The 13,845-nt window shown below is 48.4% G+C and overlaps 1 protein-coding gene across 2 annotated transcripts in view; it reads right to left on the reverse strand.

Moving 5' to 3' along the window:
* DNAJC11 (DnaJ heat shock protein family (Hsp40) member C11) overlaps window positions 1-13,845 on the reverse strand; it is a 48,304-nt gene that overhangs the window by 26,831 nt on the left and 7,628 nt on the right. Inside the window, exons 1-2 of one of the 2 annotated variants that reach the window (XM_054721067.1) lie at window positions 7,007-7,056; window positions 554-683 (exon numbers count right to left, since the gene is read on the reverse strand). In XM_054721067.1, the coding sequence (XP_054577042.1) occupies window positions 554-641 (88 nt within the window). In that variant the 5' untranslated portion in view covers window positions 642-683; window positions 7,007-7,056. Of the gene's footprint in view, window positions 1-553; window positions 684-7,006; window positions 7,057-13,845 lie in introns of those variants that run through there. The other variant, XM_054721066.1, reaches the window with a different exon arrangement.

Consider the following 13,845-nt stretch of genomic DNA (forward strand, 5'->3'; position numbering starts at 1 on the left):
ATCATCGCAAACAGAAACTGTAACTATTAATGACTTCAATATTTTATAAACAAGCATGTCACAAAATGTTTTCTGAAATCCATAAGGTGTAAGTATAAAAGTCTGAATTACTTAGTTCTATTGCCTGTTAGCCTTCTTAATATCATCTTTTTTCTTCTGTTAGAACCTCTCCTTAACTGAATGCTACGGAGTCAATAAATTCACTTTCAGATGAAAAAATGTTCTCGTACGGTCGCTGGAAAAGACAGCAGAAGCGTGTCTTAACGATCGGCCTTTCATCTCGAAGAGTCCCTTTCGGAGAAACTAACTAGTCGACCATCTGAAAATTGTTTCCCCTGCAACTCCCTCCCGCTCGGGCCTCCCCTGAGCGCCCGTCTCCGACCGACCGGACACATATTGATTTCCAAAGCGAATCCTTCTCTTTCAAAAGAGCCTGTCAGTAGAAAGGCCCAGACTAACCACCTCTTCTCCACACCTCCAAGGACTCTCTTTTGCTCTCCTCTACAAATCAAGTCTCTTAAAATCGACTGGCTGCTCCCGGGCCGGCACTGACCTTCATAAGCCTGGTGGACAAGGTTAAACAGCCGCTCCGCCTGGGACTTGAGCTCCGGGTCTCGGTGCTTGTCGGGGTGGTACAGCATGCACAGCCTCCGGTAGGCGGCTTTCAGCTCTTCCGAGGCGGCCTAGGAGAGAGGCCAGTTAGAGCAGCCACTGCTCGCCCAGGATCACCGCACGGCCGCCTGCCGCGGGCACCTGCAGCCCCTCGCCGACCCGCGTGCCCGCTCCACACAGGACGCAATGAAGGTATGCTTTGTTACCCCAACTAGAGGCCCAGTGCATGATTGAATCATGCACGTGTGGGGTCCCCTACACGCTTTCGCTTTTCGCGGTGGGGCTGGGTGCCTGTCCGCTGGTGCCGGAGCAGACAGGCACCCAGCTCCCCCACTTTTTTTTTTTTAATATATATATACATATATATATTATTTTTATTATTTTATTGATTTTTTTACAGAGAGGAAGGGAGAGGGATAGAGAGCTAGAAACATCGATGAGAGAGAAACATCGACCAGCTGCCTCCTGCACACCCCCTACCGGGGATGTGCCCACAACCAAGGTACATACCCTTGACCGGAATCGAACCTGGGACCCTTGAGTCCGCAGGCCGACGCTCTATCCACTGAGCCAAACCGGTTTCGGCAGCTCCCCCACTTTTGATGGTCTGCAGCCGCTGAGGGGGGCTGCCGCGGACACCTGGCTACCCCGCCGTTGAGAGGCGCAGCTGGGTGTCCGGGGCAGGCCCCCTCAGCGGCCGCGGATCTGGCCGCCGTTGAGAGGCACAGGGGGCAGGAGTCCCGCCCCCTGCACCTCTCAACAGCAGGGTAGCCCCCCTCAGTGGCAGCAGATCCTTGCCTCTCAATGGCCGGATAGGCCACCCCGAGTCCCGCCCCCCAGCCTCCCGCCGCCCAATCATGGGCGTAGCGGAGTGATGGTAATTTACATGTTACTCTATTATCAGATAGGATCAGCCTTCTTCCCCCGTTAATAAAGTGATATTGTGCACATTCATAGCAACCACGTGCCGCTGGGAAACGCTGCTATGAGAAGGCCTGGACGCTTGTCTCATCCCGGGATCAATGGTGTCTGAGCTGAAACTAAAAACGTCGTGGGTGCCCGCTGACGCTTTACCCAAGTCATCTGAAGTGATTCACCGCAGGTGCCCCCACAGGGCATCAGTTCAGAAGGAAGGAAACTATATGCCACACGCTCCATCAGTGTCCGTCAAAGAAAACGCCATGAATATTCACCGTGAAGGTCAAAGACAAACGGGTAAAAGTGTAAAACCAACTCACACATCTAATCCAACCCCTAACGCTGAAAGGCACCACGTGAAGCAGATAAAATTGCCTCACTATCCTGTAGTTAAACAAAAGCCCCCCAACTCAAGGGGCTCCCCAACAATACAGCCCTCCAATTCTCCTAAGCAGTCAATTGGAGGGGGAAATGGGCCATACTAAGAGCACAGGTGACAAAGAGGACAATGTTTTAACCACACAGGAAGGAGGGGAAGGGGGGGGGGGGGAGCCAGAGAGAGAGGGAGAGGGAGGGAGGGAGGGAAAGAGAAACACTGATGTGAAAGAGACATATTGACTAGCTGCCTCCGCACAAGCCCTGACAGGCTGGGGAGGAACCTGCAACCCAGGAACGTGCCCTGGACGGGGATCTGAACCCGGGACCCTTCAGTGCTATTTCCCGATTGTTAAACTAGATACGGGGGTAAGTGATGGAAAGGGACTTGACTCGGGGGGTGAACACACAACCCAACATAGAGATGATAAATGATAGAATTTTACACCTGAAACCTATACTGTAATTTTATTAACTGTCACCCCAGTAAATTCAATTAAAAAATAAAGTTAAATTGGGTGACAAGGAAGTAGAATATCTAGTCTGCAAGGCCTTCTTTAATTGCAATAATAAATGGCTTAATGTCCTATTGATTAAGTTCTAGAAATGAGAAGTTTCATGTTTAATAAATATCACATTCAGTAAAAGGTTAGATTAGGCCTTTCATCATAACAGAATAGCTAAGGTCACTGGTTCAATATTTCCTAAATGAAAATGAAAACTCTTTCATTATCATAAAAACAACTATATCATTTCAAAACATGTGCTATCAGTAAAAATGATACCTAAATTACATACTTCTAAAATTCTGTAATAAATTATGAGATGCATCATGTTTTAAGTATGAAAAGTTTCATCTCAATCATACTATATTTTCAATGAAAAGTAAATATAAATCAACCTACACAGATCATAAATCTGCAGTGAAAAGGCCCTCTGTAATCTGACGATCGAGCTTGGGGGGGAGGGGTTGTTAAAACTGCTGGATTATTGCTATACAATATAAAAACAAAATTCCCGCAATAAGGCACAAGAAATAAACAAAAGGCATGCAGATTGGAAAGGGAAGTAGGACTGTATTTGCAGACATCAGCTATAGAGAAAACCATAGTCTACAAAAAAGCTACTAAGTGATTTTAGCAAGGTCGTGGGATACAGAGTTAATAGCAAACACCAATTTATTTCCACAGACAGAAAACTGAAATTTAGAAAGACAATACCATTTAGAGCAGTGGTTCTCAACCTTCCTAATGCCGCGTGTGACCCTGTAATACCGTTCCTCATGTGGTGGTGACCCCCAACCATAAAATTATTTTCGTTGCTACTTCGTAACTGTAATTTTGCTACTGTTATGAATCGCGATGTAAATACCTGTGTTTTCCGATGGTCTTAGGCTCTACAGCGGTGTAGATATGGTTGGGGGTCACCACACATGAGGAGCCGTATGAAAGGGCCGCACGCGGCATTGAGAAGGTTGAGGACCACTGAGTTAGAGGATCATCAACAGAGCCAACTACTTAGCAATCAATTTATCAAGTATGTGCAGAGCCCGCACACTGCAAACTACAACACACCTCTGAGAGGTTAGAGAAGTCTGGAGAGAATGCAGAGAAGCCATCTTCATGCGACAGGAGACTCAATATTACCAAGAGGTCACATTTTCCCAAGTGATGTACAGATCCAGTGCAATCCAACGGAAACCCAGCACCGACAAGAGAGACACGACAGAGCAGAGCTCATATAAATTCAAATCAGAGTGTCAGACCTTGAGTATGTTAAATGTAACCACAAAGAAGACAGCTGTAAAATATATAAAAAAGGAAATGAGAAGGGAATTAAAACATTTCCTATAAGAAATCAGCTGAGCAGAGGACAGTAATGTGGGAAATGAGGGACAAAAAGCTATCAGGTACATAGAAGACAAAACAGCAAAGTGGCAGAAATAAGGCCCTCTTATTTATAATTACTTTAAATGTCAATAGATTAGATTCTTCAATCAATTGGCAGACTCGGGCAGAATGGATTAAAAAAACGTGACCAACCTGGTGGGTGTGGCTCAGTGGCTGAGCATCGACTTATGAACCAGGAGGTCACAGTCTGATTCCCGGTCAGGGCACCTGCCTAGGTTGCCGCCTCAGTCCCCAGTAGGAGGCGTGCAGGAGGCAGCTGATCAATGATACTCTCCCATCATTGATGCTTCTATCTCTCTCTCCCTTTCCCTTCCTCTCTGAAAGCAATAAAATATATTAAAAAACAACAACACATGACCAAGTATATACTGTTTACAGAGATCCCTTTAGATCCAAAACCACAAAGAGTTAAAAGTGAAAGGAGGAAAAAAGACACTGCTTGCAAGCAGTAACCAAAAAGAAGAGCGGGAGTGGCTATATTAATATCAGACAAAATAGACATTAAATCAAAAAAGGTTACAAAACACAAAAACATATGTCAATACAAGGTTCAATACAACAAGATATAACAGTTATAAACATTTACATACCCAATGACAGGCCATCAAAATACATGAAGCAAAGACTGATAGACTTGAAGGAGAAATACATAGTTTCACAATAATAGGTGTTGGAGACTTTAATATCCCACTTTCATCGATGGTGACAACAATCAGATAGAAGATAAGGAAACAGAGGACTCGGACAACACAATAAATCAGCTAGATCTACCCCAACAACAGAACACGTTCTTCTTCCGCGCACATGGAACATTCTCCAGGGTAGACCTTCTGCTAAGCCACAAAGTAAGTCTCAATAGGCTTAAAAACATACACCGAGTGGCCAGATTGTTATGCGTTCAGAGATCATAATAACCTGGCCACTCAGTGTGTGTACCAAGGGCAATGGGATGAAGTCAGTAACCAGCAACAGAAAGGCAACTGGAAAAGTCACCACTTTGTGAATTAAAAAAACGTATTTTAAACAACCACCCAATGGACTAAATAAGAAACCACAGGAGAAGAGGAAATACTTAGACCCAATGAAAACACACACAACACACTAACACGCGTGGGGCGCAGAGAAAGCAGTGCTGAGGGGGAAAACATCAATAAATACAGTAAAAACCAAGGAGGATCGCAAATCAACCACCAGCTTCACGAGTGAAGGAACTAGGAAACCCTCAAAGCCGGAAGGAAATGATAAAGATGAGAGCAGAGACCAGGACAGCAGGTAGGACGTCTCCCCGCCTTCCCAGCGCGTTCCTTAGGGACTAACATTCCTCGATACACAAACACCAGTGTTTTTCTTCCGCGGCGGCCCTCCTCCCAGCGCTCTCTGCCCGGTTCCCGTGGTTAGGCCTGGCCACACTCCTTCCTTGGTTTCCCATCACCATCTCCCAGAGAATCTTTCCAGGCGGGTCCCCCCTTTCCTGGATCAAATGCCTTTCTCTTCCTGCATTTTCTTCTTTATTTTAGTGGCGCTCGAACCCCAGCAGTGCCCTGCACAGCGGCCGGCGGGATGAAACAGCTGGTAGACTGCTACCTCGCATGCTGCCTGGACTCGCCACAGCTGGCTGAGTATGGGATCGGCCTGGAAGCATTTTGGCTGAGTATGGGATCCGGCTTGGAAGCATTTTGGCTGAGCATGGGATCCGGCCTGGAAGCATTTTGGCTGAGCATGGGATCCGGCCTGGAAGCATTTTGGCTGAGCATGGGATCCGGCCTGGAAGCATTTTGGCTGAGCATGGGATCCGGCCTGGAAGCATTTTGGCTGAGCATGGGATCTGGCCTGGAAGCATTTTGGCTGGGCATGGGATCCGGCCTGGAAGCATTTTGGCTGAGCATGGGATCGGCCTGGAAGCATTTTGGCTGAGTATGGGATCCGGCTTGGAAGCATTTTGGCTGAGTATGGGATCCGGCCTGGAAGCATTTTGGCTGAGTATGGGATCCGGCCTGGAAGCATTTTGGCTGAGCATGGGATCCGGCCTGGAAGCATTTTGGCTGAGCATGGGATCCGGCCTGGAAGCATTTTGGCTGAGCATGGGATCCGGCCTGGAAGCATTTTGGCTGAGCATGGGATCGGCCTGGAAGCATTTTCCCTCAGGCTCTCACTGTCCCGCTCCACTGGCTTCCAGCTGGTGAGACCTGTCATTCCAGCTTCCCGTCCCCTGTGGCCTGTGGGCCTGGTGGGCTGTCTTTCATCTGCGGTTTCCCTTCCTCTCTTGGTGCTAATTGTTTGGCCCTTTTCATCATCTCCCATCTTTTAATTCTGAGACACTTTCTCCTATTAATTGAATAATGTCTTCCCCTTCATTTTAGTTTGATACCTTATTTATTTACTTTATTTAATGTACGTGCCCTTGACTGGGAATCGAACCCTCGACTTTTCGGTGCACAGGCCACTGCTCTAACCACTGAGCTACCAGCCTGGGCTTATCTTATTTTTAACTTCCAAGTGATCCTTTTTAATACAGGGTATTTCAGGGGCCTTCTGAAAGTACCAGCATGCTCTTATGTCTTGCATGTCCTCTCTCTGAGGGCAATCTCGTTTCGAACCCCCGCACCGTCCGCTTCCTTGCCATTTCCCCTCGCTGACCGTGTGGGCTCAGAATTTCCCACTGGATCCTTCCCTCGCCGTCTCACGTTCTCTGGCAAGCGCTTTACAGGGAACAGGAGGTGCTCAGAGCCATCGGCAGCTCTGTGTGAACTGCCCTGGTCTGGTGAGCTTCTCTGGAACTGCCGGGGGGGCTGGGAGTTCATGTGGGAGTCTTCCTCAGTGACAGCTAGTCCCTTCAGGGGAGCGCCAGAGAACGAGTGGAAAGGGGGACGGCCTGCCTTTGCTGGGGTGCCACTCTCACCCCCTACTGTGTCTATGTCTAGGCTCTAAAACAGGGGTCCTCAAACTTTTTAAACAGGGGGCCAGTTCACTGTCCCTCAGACCGCTGGAGGGCCGGACTATAGTTTACAAAAACTATGAACAAATTCCTATGCACACTGCACATATCTTATTTTGAAGTAAAAAAACACAACGGCAAAAACACCCGCATGTGGCCCACGGGCCGGAGTTTGAGGACGCCTGCTCTAACGGCTCGGGTTGGATTAACCAGGACACAGAGCCCGCCTCCTGCACCGGCGGCGACCGCCTCTCACCTCAGCTCATCAGCACCGAGAGCCACCACGGAAAAGGAGGACTCTGCAACCTGGAGACAAAGAAAGGCACTCGGTTCACTTATCTGATTTTCCCACTGATTTTCAGAGGGAGGGAGGGAGGGGGAGGAAGAGAAACACGTGTGTGGAATGGCACCCGCTTGTTCACTCGGGAGGGGGAGCCTTGTCCAGACATTATTTGCATTTTCGATTTCTTCTTCAGAAATAACCTATTTGTTTCCTTCGTACTGCGTTGCTCGGGGTATCCACCTTTCTTTCTGATTTCCAAGAGTTCTTTATAAAGATTAGAAACATGAATCTTTTATCAAATAAATACATTGTAGATTCCTTTGAGTCTTTTGTGTTTATGAGTTTTTTAAGGTTTTAGTTTTTTTCTGGTAACAAACTCAGAAGCTTCTCATTTTTACAAAATCAGAGCTATCAATTGTGTCTTTTCTGATTTGTGCGGTGGCATCGTGCTTGGCGAAGTCTCCTGACTCCCAGCTCATCACATTTGCTTCCCTTAAATTATTAAGCAACTGAAGAGGGTGCTCCATTTTCTCTTAGAATCCTAGCGCAGGGACCTCTCTGGAATCAATGTGACAACACGTATTCCAAGAATATGCCCCACTCTGCCTCCCAGGGCAAGCTGCAGCTGTGAGCACGAGTGTCTGACCCGGGACGGGACGGGACGGGACGGGGCAGGACGGGGCAGGGCAGGCTTCTCCAGGGGGGCGCGGCCCCTGGGAGTCCCTCAGAGCCTTGTTGGGGTCCACAGATGAAAACTATGTTCATAATAACACGGGGCTGTTTTTGCCCTTTCCTCATGAGGCCACATGATGTGCAATGACATCACTGTTCTGATGGCTAAGGAAATGTATAGTGTGTATTCTTACATTTTCTAGAAATTTCTAAAGTGGTAGCTGTAGGGTATAAAATGAGTTTTCAGAGATTAACTCTCTTGGCTCTCAGTTAAGTTACTGTGTACTTACCAGCTACTGGTGCTCACGGCTGCAGCTTGCTCTGGGGGAGATGGTTAGTCCGAGCAGAGTGGGGCACATTCTTGGAATACGTGCTGTCACACTGACTCAGAGAGGTCCCTGCACTGGGATTCTAAGAGAAAATGCAGCACCCTCTTCAGCTGCTTAGTTACATCTGCCGCGAGCTGCACATGTCTGTATACATTATTTTTCAACACACAGATATTTTGAAATCCTTAAGTCTTCCTTGTGCTTATTATACTGACATCGAAGAAGCACACTTTATGTCTTGTTTTACAATATTTTACCAACCATCCAGTTTCATTTCTAATTACATATCGTTAGCTATAACCCATGTACACGAAGCTCTTCGGGGTCCACAGGAATTTAAGACTGTAACAGGGTCTTGACAGCAAGACGTCTGAGAATTGTGGGTTTCAGGATCCTGTGGTAACAAAACCCCAAACATCCCAAAGGCTTACTTCTTCCTCACGCACACGTCCACCTCCGCAGCTGGCCATCGGCTGGGCCATGTCCGCAGGCCCCCGGCTGACGGCCAGCCACCCTCTGGAACCACTGCTGTCACCGAGGCCAAGGGAGGAGCAGGACACCCCGGGGCTCACCCGGCATTTAAATGCCCCCGCCTGAGCTTGACACATGGCTTCCGCTCACATCACTGCTAGAGCCAATCACAGGGCCTCCTGCGACCGCCAGGGACCCAGGAAGTACAGCCCTACCGTGAGCTGGGCAGCGAAGACCAGTAGGTTGGGTGGACACACGGACAGCTACAGGGATGCCACCTCATCCAACACGAAGACCTACCAGAGCGAGTGAGCAACAACTTAACAGCTCAGACCCACGCCCTCCCGAGGAACAGCAAAGCCACCAGGATTTTTGCTGCTGACGCCTCTAATTTCAAGCTCAAACTTCCAGGCGGTATCTATATTGCTGCATTTCAGCAACCAAGTCCCCACAAACTATATTCAATTAGATTTTGGGACGTTTGCCTAATGACCGCAATTGAAGATTCATTACTGTCCATATGCTCCATGACAATCAGACTGACATAAGCTGCAGCAGCTAATAAAAACCTGTAATTTTTTTTATGATGCTTGGTACTCATACAATTTAAAGGAAAAAACAGGCTCCGGCACCAATTAGCAGCGAGCCTGGCCCCGGAGCCGAGGAGCTGCTGCCGAGGAGAAAGCGTGCGGGGTGATCTGGCGTCACTGAGCGGGCACGAGTGTCACTACGGAGACGAGGCCACCACGCGCAGGTACTAACACGCACCCCTGCACTGGACCTGGACAGGCCCTCCTGCATCTCGTGAAGGTCCCCGCCCGGTCTGAAGCTTCTCGCGGAGCCCCGCACGCGGACGCAGCTGCCCTGGTCACCGCAGCTCCCGCACGCGGCTTCGGCCTGCACGGCGACAGACCCCCGGCGGCACTCGCCTCTGCACGGGGCATGTGGTCGGGCGCTCACCCTGCCTGAGCCACCTCTCTAAGGAGCTTCCAGGCAGAACAGAAACTCCGGGGCCACCCCAGGTCCAGGGCAAAAACCCAGCTGTCAACTGCCACAAGCCCAAACTGGACAAGAAGCCGATGCACCCGACCCTGATTCACTCCCAGCGCCGTTGCTGCTGCTCGATTAAGGTGGCCAACAAGCGACCCTTGGCCACTGCAACGAGGCAACCAGGGCAGACCGCCCACGTCGGGCCGACGGGGACGGGACAGGCCCCGCAGGGAAGGCAGCACGGACCGGACTCGGACGGAGGCTCCCGGGCCTGGCTCACCTGGGCTCCAGCATGAAGGACGTGTTTGAATTTGCTCTCTTCCTCTTGTAACTGACTGTAAACAATTTTTAAAAGTGAAAACCTAGATTGTTCCACACTGATACGTGGTGAACTCCCTCCAGTAAGTTCCTCTAGAACAGCGATGGGCAACCTTTTGAGCTGGTGTGTCAAACTTCGCCAAAAAACTGAGCATAACTCGGGTAGTGTGTCACTTTGAGGAAAAAACATTATTTCGTGCTATTTATAGTTTAAATAACATAAATGTTTCATCCTCGGCATGCGGCCGCCTCAGAGGCCGCGTGTCATCAGAAATGGCACTGACACGCGTGTCAGAGGTTCGCCATCACTGCTCTAGAATGACTTGTTGCCAGAATTGCAATGTGATCCTCAAGAATACAACGTATTCCACACGCAAAACACACCTGGACCGGGGAGGACGGCGCTGTTTGCCTACCAGGGGTTACAAACTAGATGTGGACGTGTGTTGCCGCTAAAACCCACACAGGCCCAGCTGGCACGGCTCAGTGGTTGAGCATTGACCTATGAACCAGAGGGTCACGGGTTTGATCCCCAATGTGAGACCTGCAGGAAGCAGCTGATCAATGATTCTGTCTCGTTATTGATGTGTCTATCTCTCCCTCTCCCTTCTTCTCTGAAATAAAACATATATATATATATATATATATATATATATATATATATATATATATATATATATATATATATGCCACAAAAAGCCCCACACACGATTTAACCACAGAAATGCTAATGGTGGGGAAGTAAGCTCCGGGCAGTGAGAAGGCCAAGGAAACCTCACGGAGGCGGTGGATCTAATGGGAATGCAGAAGGTGGGTTCTGACTTGCTGAGGTACCAACACAGGCAGGTATTTCAGGGGGACAAATGCCCTAAAGAAAGGAATATAAGCCCTGGCTGGTTTGGCTCAGTGGATAGAGCGTCGGCCTACGGACCAAGGGGTCCTGGGTTCCATTCCAGTCAAGGGCACATGCCTCGGTTGCAGCTCCTCCCTGGCCCAGGCCCTGGTCAGGGCTCATGCGGGAGGCAACCAATCGATGTGTTTCTCTCACATCGATGTTTCACTTTGTCTTTCCCTCTCTCTTCCACTCTCCCTAAGAAAATGGAAAAATATCCTTGGGTGAGGAAGGAAGGAAGGAAGGAAGGAAGGAAGGAAGGAAGGAAATAAGTAGACAGGAAGCAGGCAAGAAATGAATCCAGATCCGGAACCAAGATGGCGGCATAGTTAAACAACTAATCTGCTGCCTCACACAACAATTTCAAAAATACAACTAAAAGACAAAAACGTCTACCACCCAGAACCACGGGAAAGCTGGCTGAGTGGAAGATTTACAACTAAGAAGAGAAAGAAGCACAATCGCTGAAAAGCTGAGGTACGGAGGCACGCGAATCGGGCCGGTGGCGGGCGGCTGGGTGCGCGGCTTTTCTTCAACCCGCAGGGAGACAAGCTCCCGATCACTCTGAAATCCAGTTTCTGGGGACACTCGGGGGACCCAGGCACCTACGGGGAGAAGCTGGACTCTCGGCCATCGGGTCGGAAAGTGAGAGTGACTTTTTTGCAGAGGTGCGCCCAGCAATCATTGTTTACTGCGCTGGAGCGCAGGGTGCAGGGACTTGGAAAAGTGGAAAGGCAGAGACGGCTGACGGCAGCCATCGCCGTTGGCCACGCCCCAGCCTAGTGACGCCCTGAGACCCCGCCCAGCCCTGAGGCCCCGCCCTGAGGCCCCGCCCCGCACATTCTACAAACCCGCCCAGGCTCCACACAGCGGCTTTTGCATATAAATGGCCTGTTCTGGAGCAGCTTAACCAACTGCAGCTCCAGTCAGACTGCTCCAAAACCGCCCAAGCAAAGGAGGAGAAAACTAGCCCTTGCTGTAGCTCCTGCTGGGGGACACACAGTACACAAGGGTACACCAAGAGTGTCCACCTCAAGTAACTGGGAGGCTGACCCGTTGAACCAATAGGACACCTAGTACACAAAACTACCCTACCAACTTAGGGAAGCAGAGAATATGAGAAGGCAAGGAAACAGATCACAAACCAAAGAAATGGAGGAGAACAAGCGACTGGACATAGAGTTCAAAACCACGGTTATAAGGTTTTTCAAGAATTTCATGGAAAAGGCCGATAAATTCAATGAGGACCAACTAGAAATTAAACATACACTGACTGAGATAAAAAATATTATACAGAGACCCAAAAGCAGACTAGAGGATTGCAAGAATCAACTCAAAGATTTGGAATACAAAGAGGCCAAGGACACTCTTCCAGAGAAGCATGAAGAGAAGAGAATTCAGAAAGTTGAAGATAGTGTAAGAAGCCTCTGGGACAACTTCAAGCGAACCAACATCAGAATTATGGGGGTACCAGAAGAAGAGAGAGAGCAAGATGCTGAAAACCTATTTGAAGAAATAATGAACGAAAACTTCCCCCACCTGATGAAAGAAATAGACTTACAAGTCCAGGAAGCGCACAGAACCCCAAACAAAAGGAATCCAAAGAGGACCACACCAAGACACATCATAATTAAAATGCCAAGAGCAAAAGACAAAGAGAGAATCTTACAAGCAGCAAGAGAAAAACAGTTAGTTACCTACAAGGGAGCTCCCATACGATTATCAGCTAATTTCTCAACAGAAACCATGCAGGCCAGACGGGAGTGGCAAGAAATATTCAAAGTGATGAATAGCAGGAACCTACAACCAAGACTACTCTACCCAGCACAGTTATCATTCAGAATTGAAGGGCAGATAAAGAGCTTCACAGATAAGAAAAAGCTAAAGGAGTTCATCACCACCAAACCAGTATTATATGAAATGCTGAAAGGTATTCTTTAAAAAGAGGAAAAAGAAGAAGAAAGATAAAAATTATGAACAACAAATACATATCTATCAACAAGTGAATCTAAAAGTCAAGTGAATTAAAAATCTGAGGAACAGAATAAACTGGTGAACTTAATAGAATCAGGCATAGAATGGGAGTGGATTGATAATTCTCAGGGGGAAAGGGGTGTATGTGTGGGGAGTATGGGAAGAGACTGGACAAAAATCATACACCTATGGATAAGGACAGCGGGGCGGGGAGGTAAGGGAAGAGGGGGGGTAGGAACTGGGTGGTGGGGAGATATGTGGGGAAAAAGGAGAAACAATTGTAATCTGAACAATAAAGATTGATTAAAAAAAATTTTCATAAAAAAAAAAAGAAAGAAAAAAAAAGAAATGAATCCACCTGCTCATTGGTTCAGTAGACATCGGTAAGGGCCACGCCGTGCTGGGTTAACAGTGAGCCTTTTGACTGTCGGACGCCGTGGAGCTTCGTGGAAAAGGCAGAACATCACGAAGCAGGCAGCGTACCCAGCACCTGGGGTGCAGGGGCTTTAAAAAAGGAGCCAAGAGTAGACCCTGGCCAACAAACCACGGGGAGGCACACAGGTTCCTGGGTAGGAAAATAGTATGACCAGGACGCTTGGTTAATATTCACTTGGTACAGCTTAACTAACATTGTCCAAAATCAAACCCAGACAGACCGAAGAAAACTACAGCAGAAATGCAGAATGGAGGGTGTGCAGGCCTAGAAATCACAAAGGAAAAGAAGGGATGAGGGGCTGGAGCGAGGATTCCTGACTGGGTGACCCGTGAGACAGCCAAAAGGGACCCAACACGACACGGAGAAGAGAGAGCAGAGGGCATCCCAGCAAGACACTTCCCCTGATGCTCCTCGTTCAGGACTAATAATCACACAGTCTTAAGGCTGGTGTTAGAACCCCCATTTTACAGATAAAATAGTGAGGACCAAAAAAGATTAAATGACTTGTCTACGATGCAGGAGTTTACCTGAGGATGAACCCCTGACCCAGAAGCCGGCTAGAAATTAATAACGTGTAGCCTGGCTCAGACCGAACTTTGGTTCATAAAACAGATCGCTTTTGGGGAGTGAAAGGCAACCTACAGAGAGGGATCCGATCTTTACAAACCCCCTCAGACAAAAGAATCCAAATTATAGAAAGACTCCAACAAATCAATACAAGCATTCCTCG

This window comes from Eptesicus fuscus, chromosome 9 (genome assembly GCF_027574615.1).
Source record: "Eptesicus fuscus isolate TK198812 chromosome 9, DD_ASM_mEF_20220401, whole genome shotgun sequence".
In the NCBI taxonomy this organism is placed as follows: domain Eukaryota; kingdom Metazoa; phylum Chordata; class Mammalia; order Chiroptera; family Vespertilionidae; genus Eptesicus; species Eptesicus fuscus.